Source organism: Tachypleus tridentatus, chromosome 9 (assembly GCF_004210375.1).
Source record: "Tachypleus tridentatus isolate NWPU-2018 chromosome 9, ASM421037v1, whole genome shotgun sequence".
Lineage (NCBI taxonomy): Eukaryota > Metazoa > Arthropoda > Merostomata > Xiphosura > Limulidae > Tachypleus > Tachypleus tridentatus.
The window spans coordinates 15,098,543-15,117,846 of record NC_134833.1 but is presented as its reverse complement, the minus strand read 5'-3'; the positions used below and the strand labels follow the sequence as shown (position 1 = coordinate 15,117,846).

General features: G+C 34.1%; 1 protein-coding gene across 1 annotated transcript in view; it reads right to left on the bottom strand.

The window, feature by feature from the left end:
• Positions 1 to 2,207: 2,207 nt before the first annotated feature.
• The window catches only part of LOC143227004 (venom metalloproteinase BumaMPs1-like), a 44,044-nt gene continuing 26,947 nt past the window's right edge, over positions 2,208 to 19,304 (bottom strand). Inside the window, exons 7-15 of the mRNA XM_076458551.1 lie at positions 17,176 to 17,312; positions 14,525 to 14,574; positions 13,954 to 14,065; positions 11,861 to 12,028; positions 10,923 to 11,064; positions 8,942 to 9,052; positions 5,144 to 5,401; positions 4,460 to 4,555; positions 2,208 to 2,481 (exon numbers count right to left, since the gene is read on the bottom strand). Coding sequence (XP_076314666.1) covers positions 2,398 to 2,481; positions 4,460 to 4,555; positions 5,144 to 5,401; positions 8,942 to 9,052; positions 10,923 to 11,064; positions 11,861 to 12,028; positions 13,954 to 14,065; positions 14,525 to 14,574; positions 17,176 to 17,312 — 1,158 coding nt within the window. The 3' untranslated portion in view covers positions 2,208 to 2,397. The remainder of the gene's footprint in view (positions 2,482 to 4,459; positions 4,556 to 5,143; positions 5,402 to 8,941; positions 9,053 to 10,922; positions 11,065 to 11,860; positions 12,029 to 13,953; positions 14,066 to 14,524; positions 14,575 to 17,175; positions 17,313 to 19,304) is intronic.

Genomic DNA, 19,304 nt, shown 5'->3' with positions numbered 1-19,304 from the left:
ATCAGAAGCAAAACACTTTTAATTATGTTGAGCTTAATAGCGTATTAAAACATAAACGCAATTAAATACGTTATTGCCGGTAAACAGTTAACTGTCTATTTCTCAGAGTTCCTAAGGGATGAAGCAAAATTAAAACTATATTTGTGCATACCCACCAGGTACCTGTCACAATCAGCAAACATTTTTGAGGAAGCAAAACTTTTAAAAAAATTGTTGTGCAGTGTTATTAATTCCACTTCTTTGACCTGTTATTAGAAGAATGTTTTGTCAAACGATGTGAGATGGTAGTTTAACTTCCCTTAATGTGTTAATGGGTGTGAAGGGTTATATTTTAAATAACTTATTTTTCACTTGATTGTCTTTGATGAACCAAATAACTACCTGTAACAATAACTACCTTTAACAATAGCTAACTGTAACAATAACTACCTGTAACAATAGCATACTGTAACAATAATTACCTGTAACTATAGCTACGTGTAACAACAGCTACTTGTAACAATAGCTACCTGTAACAATAGTCATCTGTAACAATAGCTAGCTGTAACAATAACTACCTGTAATAATAGCTAGCCGTAACAATAATTACCTGTAACAAGAACAACCTGTAACAATAGCTACCTGTGACAATCTGTTCTTTATGTTTTTTCATACCCGGTCTATTTTCTCAAGGATTATGGAAAAAAAAATTATAACACGCTAACATGTTAGTCGATATTATACACACACACGCACACATCAATTTTAGGTATATTACAATTTTTCCTCAACGAACATGAGCACGATAATAATTATGATCCTATTAAAACGAATCATCTGCCAATGATTAATATTTATTTGTGAAGCTTCTGTTTGTCATCAGATGGCAGCAGTATGCGAGTAACGCACGGTGTTCATTTTTCACCAATATTTTTGCATAACTCATCCATTAGTGACATTGTTTAATCTCAGTTGTTTCTTTCGTTTGACTGAATGATATTGATAATTATATATTTTTGCTCTCCTATTTATTGGAAACTCTATTGGAACTAATTAATAACAACTTTTATTTGTCCTGGTATTTGCTGAAGCAAACTGAATGAAATCGTTACCAGTGTTTGGGTATTCAAAGAAACTTTTGTCTTGAAAAAAAAACAGGTAAATATATCATGAGAATATATAAACTTTTCCCTATAATTCTAAAATCAATACAAACAGATAATAAATCTCGGATGTCTCTTACATACTGTCCTGACCATTATATTCAAATTATATTCATCTATGTACAGAAACTTTAAACAATCTCTCTTTCTATTATGAATATATTTTTAATTTACTTAGTTTAGTTCTCTGATTATAATGCCTGAAAGAAATATAATTTAGGATGAGGTAGAGCCTGTAACACACTATTTCAAGTTGCTAGCTTCTTCATTATAGGTTTTGCTGTTTATAATAGGTTACCGTTAACCTGATGAGCAACTTTTTTTATTTAATTATTTAAGTATTCCGCCTATAAACAAAAGCAACCGTGTCACTGATGTTTATGATATTAAAGGAACGTTTGAAATGAGCGATAAAGTTATAAACAATTTGTCTAACGACTTAGTTATTGGATATTTAATTATACAACTTGTAATGACGGTTACTCTTTTACAAACTAATGGTGGGATTTATAGGAAGTTATAACGTCCCCACGGCTGAAAGGGCAAGCACGTTTGGTGGAACGAGGTTTCGAACTCGCGACCCTCAGATTTGGAGTTGAGAGCCCTAACCATGTGGCCAATGCCGAGCCCGAAACATTTTCTCTTTCACAACATGAAGAGTAAGTATGATCATTTCTGTATTTATTTCTTTATTCAATTTCTGTTATTACAACAACAACAAAACCGATTAAAAGAAACTCATTACACGTGATGACACTTGGTTGTGTATAATGTTATATATTTCTATTAATTAACAGTATTTAACATCAAATACTATAACAGTACAATTTTTAAATGCATTGCCAAAATAGCACTGATTGATGTAATAGTATAAGATAAAATACATCACTGAAGGCAAAGTTGTAACAACCAAGTACACTAATAATTCAGTATACAAATTAAGATTTTTTATCAACCAAACTGTCACTATATTACATACTAGACAGCAACAGATAAAGAACATTTAAGAATCTAGAGAAACAATGGGTTATATTTTAATCATGATTTTCATCAACAAATACAACGATTTAGTTTTATATTAATCGTGAGTCTTGGTAACACGATAAACTGGTTTTGAAACTAAAATTATAAACAGTGAAAATATATAAAAAAATTTGGATCGCATCCCAAAATATTCATTGAAGTTTCTTTAGTAATATTTAAAACAAAAATCTGGTTAACGTCACAACCACGTGCACATAAATGTGTCATTACATCACACGTTAAGATGCAAAAAGAAACGTTTTTTTCCACGTCTTCTTCTTAAACCTGGAACACACTCGCCGCCGAGGCAACCCTGCTAATAGATAATTAATATATCACAAAGTTTTGGAAATGATGAATCAGAAAACATACGAAAATTAGTAATTACTCAAGACAAGCAATCGCTAGAAAATTGTCGATGTTGTGGTAAACAATCTTATTTTACGTAAAACAACGTGAAAACATTCATTTAAAAGTAAGTTACTATAACTTGATTTCATTTTTAATTCGAGTCATTAGCGTTTCGGTGTATATACTTAAAAAACTGAACTTTGTCTCGGGGGTTTCTAGAGGATACTTGGTTTTTGAAACATTTTTGTTGGTTAATAAAAACACATTAAACCAGACAGTTTATGTGCAAGTTGTTTGTTTGTAATTAAGCGTAGAGTTACACAATGGGCTATCTGTGCTCTGCCCACAACTCGGGTATCAAAACTCGGTTTCTAGCGGTGTGAGTCCGCAGATATATCGCTGTACCACTAGCTGGCGTGTGCATGAAAGTAAGTTTGTTACAAAGATAGACTTTTCAAATTATTAAATATTACCAGTGCCGTATAAAAGTACCGCTTGTCTCACAAAAATCAACTCCGTAGAGGGTTTAAATATTAAAGAATAACCAAATTATATCTTCTGATTGAGTAATTGAATGAAGAAACAACAGCTATTGAAATAAAAGCAACTGTGTCACTGATGTTTGTGATATTAAAGGAACGCTTGAAATAATGACGAAATTATAAACAATTTGTCTAACGACTTAGTTACTGGATATTTAATTATACAAGTTATAATGGCTAATGTGTATTATCTAAAAATAAGTTTATTAGAAACATACTGACAGGAATTACTATTTTACTTGCAATGATTGCAGCATTGTGGTACAACGATTACATGAATTCACACTTACTTATAAGGCTTAAGATGAGCTAGATTTTTAAATAATATTTGGTTTACTTTAACTTCGTCCAAAGCTATAAAATGGCTAACTGCGATAGCCCTCCCTAATTTAGCAGTGAAAGACTAGAAGTAAGATATCTAGTCATCACCACCCACCGCCAATTTTATGCTGCTCTTTAATCAAGGAATAGTGAGATTGACCACACATAGTAACGCCACCACGGCTGAAAAGGCAGGAATGTTTGGTGGAACGTGAATTTTTAATATGCGCCCCTCAGATTACGAGTCAAATGTCCTAACTACGCGGCTATACTGGGCCTAGTAATATTTGAAACTTTGAAGATAGTTATTACAATATAATGGAACATTTGCTTATATGATACTGGAAAAACCTTTTTATTACACAATGTGCAATCCCCAACTTTGCGAAATTTTTATCTTGTGTGAATGTGAATTTGTAATAGGGTCACGATTTTCCCGTTTCGCCTCCGTTTCCCATCACGAAGAACTTTAATTTTCTCCAATATCATGGTGCGAATATAACGTCACGAATACGTTATAAACGGATTTATTGCACTGGCGGCATTTATATAAATATAATAGTACTGTCTGTTGTATGTTCATGTATATACTTTGTGGAGTATGGATAGATTTTTACCAAAATTGGTATGGAGGTTCATTAGGTCCATTATAAAAAGTTTGCATTTTGCCATTTTAATGAGTGTTTTTTAGTTGTTGTTTTTTACCGCTATTTGGCATCTGTTAATAGATCTTCATCAAATTTGGCATGTAGGTTTGTTGAATCCATGAGGAGATACACGCAAATTTGCAGTTTCACATTTTGTGTTTTGCTGTTTGTAAGAGCGTTTGTTTTAAAATTATATATAAAAGAAACAACTTTTCATGTCCTAAGATATCCTTTCATTAATCACGAACTTACATAACGTCCGTCCAGAGGACGGGTACTCTAGTTAGTTATAATAGCTTTGCTTCTCATAAGGCACAAAAAATGGTAAAATATTGTTATATATATTTCTAACATAATAAAAAGAGGGATACATAAATTTATTTAAGTCAATTTCTTTTAAAAGTAACTTTTGAAATAGCCAATTTTCTCTTACCCCGTAAAATCCACAATGAGTTCCATCGGGCTTTGTAAGAAACCAATTGCCAATAGAGGGCGATCCACAATTAATCACACAGGGATTAAACGGTACCTAGAAATTCGTAAATTAATTCAGGGGCAAATGTTTTTTGGTAACGTTTAAAAGACCTCAGTATATTTTAACACTCCTACGAAAAGACGTTTCTAGTCCTGATTTCTCCAAGCCCGTTCCCCTGGCTGTGGTTTCGCTAGATAGTAGATAGGGACAGTGGGAATCTCGTTAATCCATTCATTAATGGATTTAAATGGTAATTTCATTTAAATACAAAATTATTAGCCTAATATTAATAACCTTTCAAGTTGCTCTGGGGCCTATTAGGCCCCACTTTTCGTAGGAGTGTTAAAAACCTTTATCGTAGTGTAATATCTTTTATATAAAATAAAAATAGCAAAATAAATTTTTTAGATTTAAGCATAACACAAAAATCTCCATTTTAAAAAATTATTTGGGTTACCATATGAGAAACATAAAAGTATGTAAGTAATTTCTAAATTATCTAGATTACATAGTAAAACGAACAGTCAACTAGAACATCTATGTCGTAATTAAATGCAACCATTTAACAAAATTACACTTTTATTTTAAATAAATGAATATTTCATATCGTTCATAATTCATTTACTATAGTTGAAAACTCACCTCGTGCGATTGCACTAGTGAAAACATAGGATTAATTTTACGACAAAATGCATTATCTCGAAGAAACAAAAATCGCAGTCGACGATATAATTTATTAACCCTTCCACTATGTAAACTTGGGTTGCCAATATTATAACCTTGTCCGAATCTAACCCTATACATTTTACGATTGTTCTTCTCGCTAGGTGGAGCACTTGCTTTCTCTTCTTGCGTTGGTGGAGTTCCAGGTTGGACGCATTCTCCCAGGAGACAGATTTTCTGTATACATAATTCATAAGTTAAATGGACTTTTGTTAATTAGAATTCTAAGAATATCGATACACTTGTGCCTTTAATGAACTAAAATTAAACTACTGTTGTCGTGACTGAATTTGACCTTTAGACTTATGAACTTACGTAATAAATTGGTTTCGTGAGTTTTTAATTTTTCAACAGTTTTTTTTTTTAAATTCTTATTTTAGTGGAATTTATTATTATCGAATTCATATATTGTATGTGATTTAAAATGGCAGAAAAAGATGCGATCGAAACGTTGAATTAGTGTCTAAGTATACTAACTTTAATTAAAAGGTCAAATCCCTGTAAAATGTATAGTGTATGGAAGTGTTTGTAGTTTTCGCTTTTTGTGAATTTGTTTAGACAAGAAATGAATTATTTCTGAGGACAGAAAACAAGGAAATGGTATTTACAATAATCTTCACTCAGTCGAAGTCCATAAATAGATCTTTTTGATGTCATTAACTTTTCTTTACCATTTTCTAACATATGAAAGGCTTTCCAATGAGATTTAGTTAAAGAAAATTATTTCCAGATGTCACTGGTTAAGCTATATTTAGAGTACTGTGTTCAGTCCTGGGCTACTTACCTTAAGAAAGACATTGAATTATTGAAAAGAGTTTAAAAGAGGGTTACTAAAATGGTACCTGGGATGTAAGGGTTGCATATGAGAAGAGGTTAAGATCCATAAAAGTGTTCCAGTGGATCAGATTGAAGTGTTAAAGATCGTAAAAGGAATTGATAGTGTTGGTAAATCAGGAAATATATATTTAGACAAGGTAGAAGCCGTTGTCAGCTGAAATAAGTTATAGATTGAGACAAGGTAGAAACCATCTTCAGCTAAGATAATTTATAGATTTAGACAAGGTAGAAACCATCTTCAGCTAAGATAATTTATAGATTTAGACAAGGTAGAAACAATCTTCAGCTAAGATAATTTATAGATTTAGACAGGGTAGAAACCATCTTCAGCTAAGATAATTTATAGATTTAGACAAGGTAGAAACCATCTTCAGCTAAGATAATTTATAGATTTAGACAAGGTAGAAACCATCTTCAGCTAAGATAATTTATAGATTTTGACAAGGTAGAAACCATCTTCAGCGAAGATAATTTATAGATTTATACAAGGTAGAAACAATCTTCAGCGAAGATAATTTATAGATTTAGACAGGGTAGAAACTATCTTCAGCTAAGATAATTTATAGATTTAGACAAGGTAGAAACTATCTTCAGCTAAGATAATTTATAGATTTAGACAAGGTAGAAACCATCTTCAGCTAAGATAATTTATAGATTTAGACAAGGTAGAAAACATCTTCAGCTAAGATAATTTATAGATTTAGACAAGGTAGAAACAATCTTCAGCTAAGATAATTTATAGATTTAGACAGGGTAGAAACCATCTTCAGCTAAGATAATTTATAGATTTAGACAAGGTAGAAACCATCTTCAGCTAAGATAATTTATAGATTTAGACAAGGTAGAAACCATCTTCAGCTAAGATAATTTATAGATTTTGACAAGGTAGAAACCATCTTCAGCGAAGATAATTTATAGATTTATACAAGGTAGAAACAATCTTCAGCGAAGATAATTTATAGATTTAGACAGGGTAGAAACTATCTTCAGCTAAGATAATTTATAGATTTAGACAAGGTAGAAACTATCTTCAGCTAAGATAATTTATAGATTTAGACAAGGTAGAAACCATCTTCAGCTAAGATAATTTATAGATTTAGACAAGGTAGAAAACATCTTCAGCTAAGATAATTTATAGATTTAGACAAGGTAGAAACCATCTTCAGCTAAGATAATTTATAGATTTAGACAAGGTAGAAACCATCTTCAGCGAAGATAATTTATAGATTTAGACAAGGTAGAAAACATCTTCAGCTAAGATAATTTATAGATTTAGACAAGGTAGAAACCATCTTCAGCGAAGATAATTTATAGACTTAGACAAGGATGTAGCCATCTTCAGCTAAGATAATTTATAGATTTAGGCAAGGTAGAAACCATCTTCAGCGAAGATAATTTATAGACTTAGACAAGGTAGAAACCATCTTCAGCTAAGATAATTTATAGATTTAGACAAGGTAGAAACCATCTTCAGCGAAGATAATTTATAGATTTAGACAAGGTAGAAACCATCTTCAGCGAAGATAATTTATAGATTTAGACAGGGTAGAAACCATCTTCAGCTAAGATAATTTATAGATTTAGACAAGGTAGAAACCATCTTCAGCGAAGATAATTTATAGATTTAGACAAGGTAGAAGCCATCTTCAGCTAAGATAATTTATAGATTTAGACAAGGTAAAAACCATCTTCAGCGAAGATAATTTATAGATTTAGACAAGGTAGAAACCATCTTCAGCTAAGATAATTTATAGATTTAGACAGGGTAGAAACCATCTTCAGCTAAGATAATTTATAGATTTAGACAAGGTAGAAGCCATCTTCAGCTAAGATAATTTATAGATTTAGACAAGGTAGAAGCCATCTTCAGCTAAGATAATTTACAGATTTAGACAGGGTAGAAACCTCTTCAGCTAAGATAATTTACAGATTTAGACAAGGTAGAAACCATCTTCAGCTAAGATAATTTATAGATTTAGACAGGGTAAAAACCATCTTCAGCTAAGATAATTTATAGATTTAGACAAGGTAGAAGCCATCTTCAGCTAAGATAATTTATAGATTTAGACAGGGTAGAAACCATCTTCAGCGAAGATAATTTATAGATTTAGACAAGGTAGAAACCATCTTCAGCTAAGATAATTTATAGATTTAGACAAGATAGAAACCATCTTCAGCTAAGATAATTTATAGATTTAGACAAGGTGGAAACCATCTTCAGCTAAGATAATTTATAGATTTAGACAAGGTAGAAACCATCTTCAGCTAAGATAATTTATAGATTTAGACAAGATAGAAACCATCTTCAGCTAAGATAATTTTATTTTTCAAATAAAAACCAAGAAAATGCCTCTGGAATGGTTTGCCTTCGAATGTTGTGGATACAGTGAATTTGAGCGAGTTTAAGATATGTAGATACATATGAATGATAAGGGCTGCCTTTACTTGTTTTAAAATTAATGTATTTAATACATTAGGCTTAGAGAATGGGACAGCCGAGATTGACCAACAGGCCTTTTGTTGTCCTTAAACATTGTATTATGTTATTATACGACAAAATTATAGAGATTTATTAAAAACTGTTTGCTCGTATATGATTCAAAGAAAAAACAATCATTTTCATAATTACTCGTATGTATTTATTATATTCTAACAATTATAATTATAAAAACAGGGTACTGATATCACTGACTAAAATAGTGTAAATGAAAAAAAAATTGGTGCACACATGTGGTTTTTGTCTTTTTTCCTAAAGTTTATATTATTCATTCGTGCTTGTGTTGCATCTTGAACTGACATACTTAACGTATCTTTAAGTTTTAATAATAATTTATTACACTTCACTACTTGTTATAATAAGTAGAAGAGCGAGCCATGTACCATATTGTTTCCACAAGGTGTACCATCCAAACCAGCATGCACGTGGTACTTGAAACCGTCCGACTCTTCTGGTTGTCGGCAGTAGAGCTTACATTCTTGACCGTAAGGGTTCTATTTCATAAAAATTCAAAATAAAATTATATTGCAATTTTAACGAACCCTTTGTCTTTTTTGTAGTTTATAATTCACAGCTACTTCAAACTATAGCAAGCACGTACAGTAAAAACTGGTTATATTTGTTTATTTCTTAAGTACAATGTTGCACAATGGACTATCTGTGCTGATTTCACCGCAGGGATTGAACTCATAACTTTAGCGTTGTGACAAATATATAGAATTTGGCAAAGTGAATCATGTATTTATTTCATTAGTTTTAACTTTCATAAAATATTACCCCCCGCTAGTACAGCGGTAGGTCTCGGGATTTACAACGCTAAAATTAGGGGTTCGATTCCCCTCGGTGGGCTGAGCAGATAGCCCTTTGTGGCTTTGCTATACGAAAAACACACACACACACACACACACACACACATAAAATATTAATAATTGATTACATATTTTATTTCCCAAGTTTGATCTGTATAATCTCGCAGACGGTTTTTCATAACATCTTAAAATTATTGAGTTTCTTGTCAAGTTCGAACATTTTTGAAATACGTTATTTGCAAATTTTATTAAATCATATACATTTCTGAATGGAAACTGGAAGGAAGAATTGGTTTGTTTTGAATTTCGCGCAAAGCTGCACAAGGGCTATCTGTGCTAACCGTCCCTAATTTAGCAGTGTAAGACGAGAGGGAAGGCAATGAGTCATCACCACCCACCGCCAATTCTTGGGCTACTCTTTTACCAACGAATAGTGGGATTAACCACAATGTGCGGTTAACCACATTGTAACGCTCTTACGACTGAAAAGGCGAGCATGTTTGGTGTGAGCGGGATTCGAACCCGCTAACCTAGCATTACAAGTGGAGTGCCTTAACCAAATGGCCGTGCCGGCCTAGGAAAGAAGGATAGAGAAATAGGGAGTTACTAGTTCTGTCACTCTACAAAATGAAACAATATAAATTAGAAAGGTATTCAGAGAGTTCAACGCATGGCTTTCAATGTAAGTGACTTTTCCAGTAACTAACCTAAAACGTACAAGAAACAGTTTTTAACCCTAAAAAATGTTGGTCCAGGTGCCAAGATCTTTCTATCTAAGTTTATTCCATTGTAGATCTGTGGAAAGTTTCTAGGCTTATAACGATAAAATCTGGGGTTCGATTCTCACGGTTGAGAAACTTGCAGATAGCCCACTGTGTAGCTTTGCGCTAAACTAAAAAGAACAACAAATGGTTCATCTCAATCTATGATGTCTTGACTGTTTTAAAAATTGCTATCATTATAATAGGACTGTTAAATTTTCAGCTGTTTAATGAACAAATAGAGGTTTTTTTTTGGGGGGGGGAGACATTACCTTTTTTTTTACCAAGTTTGATAAATATTAGACGAAAACTGTTCGAGCTTTATTGTTAACAAGCATTGTTACAAAACGGTGAAAACGATATCCTCCCCTTCCCCAATTTGTTGAATGAGCGTAATTACCAAAGATATTGATACTTTTGGAAAACGAAACATTGCGTAAGTTTTAAAAATGGAAATAATTTAACCAGAAGCAAATGTGTACACTCCTTCAACACAGAAAATAACTGATATACAGTCCCCCGCTAGTACACTGGTAAGTCTATAGGATTACAACGCTAAAATCAGGGGTTCGATCCCCCTCTCTGGGCTTAGTAGATAGCCAGATGTGGCTTTGCTATAAGAAACACACGCACTCGATATATAGACAAATTTTTTTTTTTTTTTTCCAGTTATAAAAGTTCGACGAAAAAGACTTGGCGCATGCGCATGCCGAAGTTTCTTTTGTTGTTTTGTTTTTTGCTATTATAAACCTATTGTATTATTTTATTAATTATTTGTTAAAATTCACACTTACGTTATACACAGAAATGTTTCTGATGTCTGGATGTAAAAGCTGACATCTCCGTTCATTTGGAATGACCTGACCTGGAAGGTCTTGGGACAGATGAATCTGCGTTGGTTTGGTTTCGCTTTTCAGACAGGTGCTTTCTTCTAATCTGGACACAGTAAATATCTTCAGAGTCAGTGTGGACTCAAAGTTCGTATGAAATGAAACAACTTTACTACGTGTTATCCACATTCTGTACAAGTATGATAATTACACTGAATTATCAGGAACATTTTCGTTCTCGTGTTTTGTTTTTGAACGTTTGGTCAAATCGAGGAAATAATTTCGAACCAAAGTTTCTTCTTCTGAAAGCGAAAACAACAAAAAACCCAACAACAAACAAAAACATGACTTTAAAACAAAGAGACACGTAAAGAATTTGTTTGTTTGTTTTAAATTTCGCGCAAAGCTACTCGAGGGCTATCTGCGCTAGCCGTCCCTAATTTAGCAGTGTAAGACTAGAGGGAAGACAGCTAGTCATCACCACTTACCGCCAACTCTTGGGCTACTCTTTTACCAACGAATAGTAGGATTGACCGAAACATTATAACGCCCCCCACAGCTGAAAGGGCGAGCATGCTTGGTTTGACCGGGATTCGAACCGGCGACCCTTAGATTACGAGTCGAACGCCTTAACGCGCTTGGCGATGTCGGGCCGTACAAGCAAAGGGACAGTGAATTATGTTGTGGTGGAAAATAGTAATTAATGAAATATTTGTGACATGTGTCCACTTCTCCACAATATGTATCAAATCAAATAATAAATTAATCTGAAAACATCAATATATAATTTTTAGCTACACATTTCTCATCCATCACAACAAAAAGTAATTTAACTGTATACGTTTTTTAAAAATAATACAACGTTTATTCGTGACTGAGATATAAAAAACAAACTGCCTTACCCTAAGAAATACTGGAATTGATCTTTCGAGCAGGATGAAAACCTAAACTTGTTAAGCCCGCCGTCTACATAGCTCATAACATATCCTTCACTCTGTGGACACATTTTGGCGCCTGGGCTATCTGGCATATGAACTGGAGGCCCGTCTCCGTCGTGGATGGCTCCGAGCCTAGTGAAGCAAAAACAAAACAAAACATATATTTATGAATGTCTTACAAGATAAATATTAGGCTTAAAATATCTAACGGAGAGTGCTGATGAAATAGAAATGATGATAAGTCTTGCGAGAATCACAGTAAATACAAGGAGTTAAATGTAACTATGTGAGTTTTGATTAAGTTTTCAACCAATTATTTTACTCAGAACTGTTTGTTTGTTTGTTTTTGAATTTCGCGCAAAGCTACTCGAGGGCTGTCTGCGCTAACCGCCCCTAATTTAGCAGTGTAAGACTAGAAGGAAGGCAGCTAGTCATCACCACCCACTGCTGACTCTTGAACTATTCTGCAACCAACGAATAGTCACATTATAACACCCTTACGGCTGAAAGGACGAACATATTTGATGTGACGGGGATTCGAAGCCACGACTCTCAGATTACGAGTCGAGCTACTCGGAACTGAATTACACTTTATCATTCGAAGTTCCGTTTGGTTGTTTCACGAAATATTGTAATTTACAATACTAACACAAAATGCATATTGACTTTGGATGTGTACGGATGGCCACGTTTTAAGTATTGCAACCTAACTAATACCTAACTTCTATTTCAGTTAATTATGTTAATCAGGTGTCCATAACACAGGTCTGCGAAATTGAAGTCCTTAAGAGTTGTTTTGAATTTTCCATAATTCAGTTATGAAGGCTCAGAAAATTATATTCATTTTTGCCTATCACATTGGGATTTTTTTTTTTTTACAAATTAGGAAGAAAAAACTCTTACTTCGATCAAATTATTATTTCTTTTACCACAATGAAAACTTTAATTGTTATTTTTCTTAACAAAATACAAACAAACTGAGGAAAATGGAAGAACATTTGCGCCAAACGGATATGATTCATCATGAAGCCTTTTCTAACACCAACGTATTTTGCACTCAGAGCTACGTATTGTGGTTTCTTTTATGTGTTGCGTTATGAACTTTTGTGAAAATATATACGTATTGGAGAAAAATTGATATTATTTTCGGATTACTGAAGAATGTTATAATTCAGCAAGAAGTGATTTAATAGAGATCCAATTTACTCATTGGCCACAATATTATGTGCGAGTTAGAATATAGTTCATTGATTTTTACCGAATAGCGATACATGAATAAATTATAATAACAAAAAGGGATTTTATGACATTTTTAGAATAAACACAATTGTCCACCAGAGGCCGAAACAGTATTTAAATTTTCAATTCTTGTCTTCATATTTAAGTTCCTACTAAATCCGTTCTTTTCTACCCTGTAAATGTACTAAGATTTCTTGACATGCATTCAGAGATAGATGAATTTTAAGAAACATCAACTCATATTTTCAAATTCACAAATGTCGTCATAATAAAGGTGCTGCACTCTTGTGTATTAAAAACAATTTATTAAATTTAGGAATTAGCTGAAAAAAACTGAAGATTAAGTCTCTCTTATCACTCCAGTGTATCTAGACTAAAGAGACTGAGAAATTGAGACAAAAAATATTGAGGGCGCCAGCATTGCCAGGTGGTTAAGGTACTCAACTCGTAATCCGAAGGTCACGGTTTCGAATCCAAACATGCTCGCCCTTTCAGCCTTAGGGGCGTTATAATGTGACGGTCAATCCCACTATTCGTTGGTAAAAGAGTAGCCCGATAGTTGGCAGTGGATGGTGATGACTAGCTGCCTTCCCTCTAGTCTTACATTGCTAAATTAGGGATAGCTAGCGCAGATAGCTCTCTTGTAGCTGCAAAACAAACAAAGATTGAGGGGAAGAAGACTGAGATATTAATTGCAATGTGAGAAAAGAAAGAAAATGGCCACACATGTCTCGAAATTGAAATATCTTTAAATTAAGATATAAATGTTTAAGTATTTTACAGAAAACAGGTTGTCCGAAGCCTTCATGTGAACTTACAAATGAGCTATTTCGTGAACATGTGTATCGATTCCATCAAATAATCCAGGGGTGTCTTCTGCTATTGCGTATCTGTACAATTCGTTGCAGACACCTCCAATCCATGTTATCCCTAAATAATAATAACGTCTTTCAGCCTCACCCTTTCAATACATTAACTTTAATTTTTTTTCGGGTCAATACACAAATTTCTTTCATAAAGAAAACGAATCGTATCTAAAACAATAAACTAGGCTTCTTACAAACCAACTTGAAACTCTATCCAAGCGTTGGGTAAAACTAATGGAATTAGTTGACGAAAGAACATGTGTCACATTAAGATATTTAAGGCTTAGAATTTTAAACTTAAGAATCATATGTTATTATAAGATTCAAGTTGCAAGACGTGAAAGATATTTTTATTCAAAAGATCATTTATTTGCAAGAAGGTAATGACTGATTTGTGGTTACTAGCTGACCAAGGTAATGACTGATTTGTGGTTACTAGCTGACCAAGGTAATGACTGGTTAGTGGTTACTAGCTGACCTTATCCCTAGCTAATGTCACTTTTTCCTCAAGTTATTGTCTTACCAGTTATACTGGCTGTTCTTTTTTCGTAAACAGTGTCCACCAGATCCCTTCTGAAAAAACAAACAAAAACAAGAATAATAGGTAATTATGATTAATGGAAAAATTTTGGTTTGATCACAAAATTAACAATAAAAATGAAACAACAAGAACAAAAACTCAGTAATCTGAGTGCTTTCGGAAGTCTTACTTTTTACAGAGATTATAAAAGGGAATCCTCAGTAGCTGCGGATTGGAGTAAATTAATGTACGATACCTTTTTTTCCCTTTTCACTTGCCCGGCATAGCCAGGTGGTTAAGGCACCCGAAGGTCGCGGGTTCGAATACCCGCCACACCAAACATGCTCGCCCTTTCAGAAGTAAAGGCGTTATAAGTGTTTTGTTTGTTTTTATTTTGTTTTTGAATTTCGCACAATTATTATTATTATTATTTTTGGATTTCGCACAAAGCTACTCGAGGGCTATCTGTGCTAGCCGTCCCTAATTTAACAGCGTAAGACTAGAGGGAAGGCAGCTAGTCATCACCACCCACCGCCAACTCTTGGGCTACTCTTTTACCAACGAATGGTGGGATTGATCGTCACATTATAACGCCCCCACGGCTGAAAGGGCGAGCATGTTTGGCGCGACGGGGATGCGAACCCGCGACCCTCGGATTACGAGTCGCACACCTTAACACGCTTGGCCATGCCAGGCCAGTTATAAGTCATAGTCAATATCACTATTCGCTGGTAAAAGAGTAGCCCAAGAGTTGGCGGTAGGCGGTTATGACTAATTGCTTTTCCTCTAGTGTTATACTGCTAAATTAGGTACGGCTAGCGCAGATAACCCTCGTGTAGCTTTGTGCAAAATTGAAAAAAACAACAAACAAACAATACTGTTAAAAAAGGCCTAGCTAGAGTGCAACTATCTGAGGATAGGTATAGCTCGTTCGGTTTTACGTATTCGAATCTATATTTAAAAACTAGAGGGCCACTTAGTAGAGTGAATACTTCCGTCACACAGAGTTAATCATACTCTAATCTCAAAAAATATGAAAATGTGTCTGTATGTCCGTCATTATGAACGGCAGAACAATGATAAATAATATTCTACATACAATCACATAGATTAACTATATTCCGATATTTTTGACTGAGATATAGAGCAAAAATAGTGGAAAATCAGTCTCCGTGTTAACAAATAGGGGTTGTTTTTTAGTTCAGTGACCTTGACCTCTGACCTTGAGCTAAGTTGTTCACAAATAGAAGTTAATCGATGATCGGACGCCCCCTAGTGGTTCAGCGGTATGTCTGCAGACTTAGAACGCTAAAAACCGGGTTTCGATACCCGTTGTGGGCAGAGCACAGATAGCCCATTGTGTAGCTTTGTGCTTAATTCAAAGCAACAACAACAACGATGATCGGAAAAGAAAGTGTAAATATTAAACTTCAAGATAAATCACTTCTCCTGGTGGATAAGGGGTAAGTTTACAGAATTCAGGTCTTTAAATGTGAGGCTCGATTTCTCGCAGTGGACAAATTCCAGATGGCCTATTGTATGGCTTTGAACTAAAATAAATAAACAAATAATAAAGTAAGCCAAATATAATTTAGAGGGTTTATTTCAAGTTAAGCACAATGGGCTATTTATTCCCTACCCATCACGATGACAAACACTGTTTTTTTGTGTTATAAGTCCGCAGACATTCCGCTGTGCCACTAGGGTACAAGGTTAAGTTTTTTTACTATTATCAGTTTTATATTTGTAAAACTCTGACTCTAACCTGTAAGGGATTTCATTAAATTTGCTCATGTTATATGAAATGCCAGAAATAGCTTCTTGAAACTTGTGTGCTTAAAAGAAGACTGAACAAGATTACGGACTTGGAACGTTAAAACCTTGGGCTCGGTTATCCATGTTGAGCAGAGAGCCTATCGGGTAACATCTGCACAAAACCATTTCTTGTCACCCACTGTGCGTTAAGTTTACCCACTTAAAACGTTAAAATCTGGAGGGTTCGTTTAGCAGTAATAAACATAAAGTAGATAGCTGAAATGGATTTTTTTAAATGCTATATCCATGTTTAGTACCACACAATAAATGAAACAAACTAGTTTAGTAAGTACCACATAATAAATAAAACAAATTAGTTTAGTAAGTACCACATAATAAATAAAACAAACTAGTTTAGTAAGTATCACATAATAAATAAAACAAACTAGTTTTAGAGTAAATTAAAATCTTGGACTGATCGTTCTCCGCAGTTGCATGTAGAAATTTTGTATATTCTATGATAAAATTAAACCTTAAAACTTTCCAGACAGGAAGACATCAGAAATAAATATTATTTGTTTGTTTTTGGAATTAAGCACAAAGCTATACAGTTAAGTACACGTGTCTGTGCTCTACCCACCATGAGTATTGAAATCCAGTTTCCAGCAGTGAGAGTCTGCAGACATTCCACTGTGCCACTGGAGGGAGGGGGGTAAAATTTTTGAATGGTTTGTTTTTTTTTGCTACAAAGCTACACAATAGGCTCTCTGTGCTCTGCCCACCACGGGCATCGAAACCCTTCTTTTAGGGTTTTAAATCCGCAGATATACAATTATGCCATTGGGGGACTTTTCAAATAAATATTAAACTTTTGGTGGGGTCTTTCTCTTTCTTCTTACCCCGTTGTCAAAATTGAAATATCGTAAATCTGTTCCTTCCCTCTAGATTTGTAATTGCTGAAAACACGCAAAGCCTTAGAAGCAAGAACTCCATCACCAGTGTCGTTGTTGTAAATATGAAGTTCCTGGGTGGAATTCTATAAAAATATAAACGTTAAATAATTTTAAATCGGAATTTATAAACAAAAAAACATATCAATGGATATCTTAATTGTATACGTATATCACATAATAATAATAATGGATATTACAATTATATATATATACAGTCATGTGAAAAAGTTAGGACACCCTATGAAAGCCTTTGTATTTTTGTAACATTTTTGGATATATAAATATTTAATCTGAATTTCAACAATACTGAGCGATTATAGGAATATAACTGAACAATTAAAACTGAAGAAAAGACTTTTCAAGATCTTCTGTAAATGTAATTCTACAAAAATGCATATTCTAACTGAGGAAAAAGTTAGGACACCGTACCCCCTAATGCTAGTGTTACCCCCTATGGCTGAAATAACTGCAGTGAGATGCTTCTTGTAGCCATCTACCAGTCTCTGACATAGGTCTGAAGAAAGTGTGTCCCACTCCTCAATGCATAATTCTTTCAGCTGTGAGATGTGTGAGGGGTTTCTTGCATGTACAGTCCGTTTCAATTCACCCCACAACATCTCAATGGGATTAAGATCTGGACTTTGACTCGGCCATTCCAGGACTCTCCATTTCTTAGTTTTCAGTCAGTCCTTGGTGGATTTACTGGTATGTTTTGGGTCATTGTCGTGTTGCAGTGTCCAGTTCCGCTTCAGCTTTAATTTTCTTACAGATGGTCTCACATGATCCTCAAGCACCTTCTGATACACAGTAGAATTCATGGTGGATTCTATGATTGTGAGCTGTCCAGGTCCTGTTGCAGCAAAGCAGCCCCAAACCATGACACTTCCATGCTTTACAGTTGGCATGAGGTTCTTTTCCTGGAATGCTGTATTTGGTTTACGCCAAACATGTCTTCTGTTCTGGTGTCCAAATAATTCAATTTTGGACTCATCTGTCCAAAGAACATTATTCCAGAAGTTCTGGTCTTTGTCTACATTCTCTCTGGCAAACTTCAGTCTGGCCTTGATGTTTCTCTTAGAGAGCAAAGGTTTCCTCCTTGTACACCTCCCATGGAAGTTAAACTTGTGTAATCTCTTTCTGATTGTAGAGGCATGCACTTTCACATCAACAGTAGCCAGAGCCTGCTGTAGGTCCCGTGATGACATGTTAGGGTGTTTGGAGACCTCTCTTAGCATCTTGCGGTCTGCTCTTGGGGTGAACTTGCTTGGACAACAAGACCTGGGCATGTTGGCAGTTGTTTTGAAAGCCCTCCACCTGTTGACTTGACTATTTTCCGGACAGTGGAATGGCTGATTTCAAATTCCTTTGGGATCTTTTTACATCCCTTACCAGACTCATAAGCTGCTATAATTCTTTTTGAAGGTCTCAGACAGCTGTTTTGCTCTCACCATGATGCTCACTCTCACTTCAACAGTCAGGAACACACCAAACTAAATGTTTGAGGTTTAAATAGGGCAAGCCTCATTCAAAATGCTGAGTAACGATCTTCTAATCATGTGCACCTGGTGTGATACACCTGTGTGTGAGTCGAGCCATTTTAAGTGGGAATAAATGTGGGAGTGTTCTAAATTTTTCCTCAGTTAGAATATGCATTTTTGTAGAATTACATTTAGAGAAAATCTTGAAAAGTCTTTTCTTCAGTTTTAATTGTTTAGTTATATTTCTATAATCCATCAGTATTGTTAAAATTGAGATTAAATATCTATATATCCAAAAATGTTACAAAAATACACAGGCTTTCATAGGGTGTTCTAACTTTTCACATGATGTATACATATCCTGTAGTAATATAAATGGATATCATAATTATGTAAATATATATATAGCCTATAATAAAAATTTTAATTGTATATACATGTCCTATAATAATAATGGATATCTTAATACTATGTGTGTATCCTATAATAATAAAATCAGGAAAAAAACAACGGCTATGTGAAAAAATATAGTTGCAGAAATATATATATATAATATAGGAAATAGCAATATATAAATATACTAGATATACTTCTGCA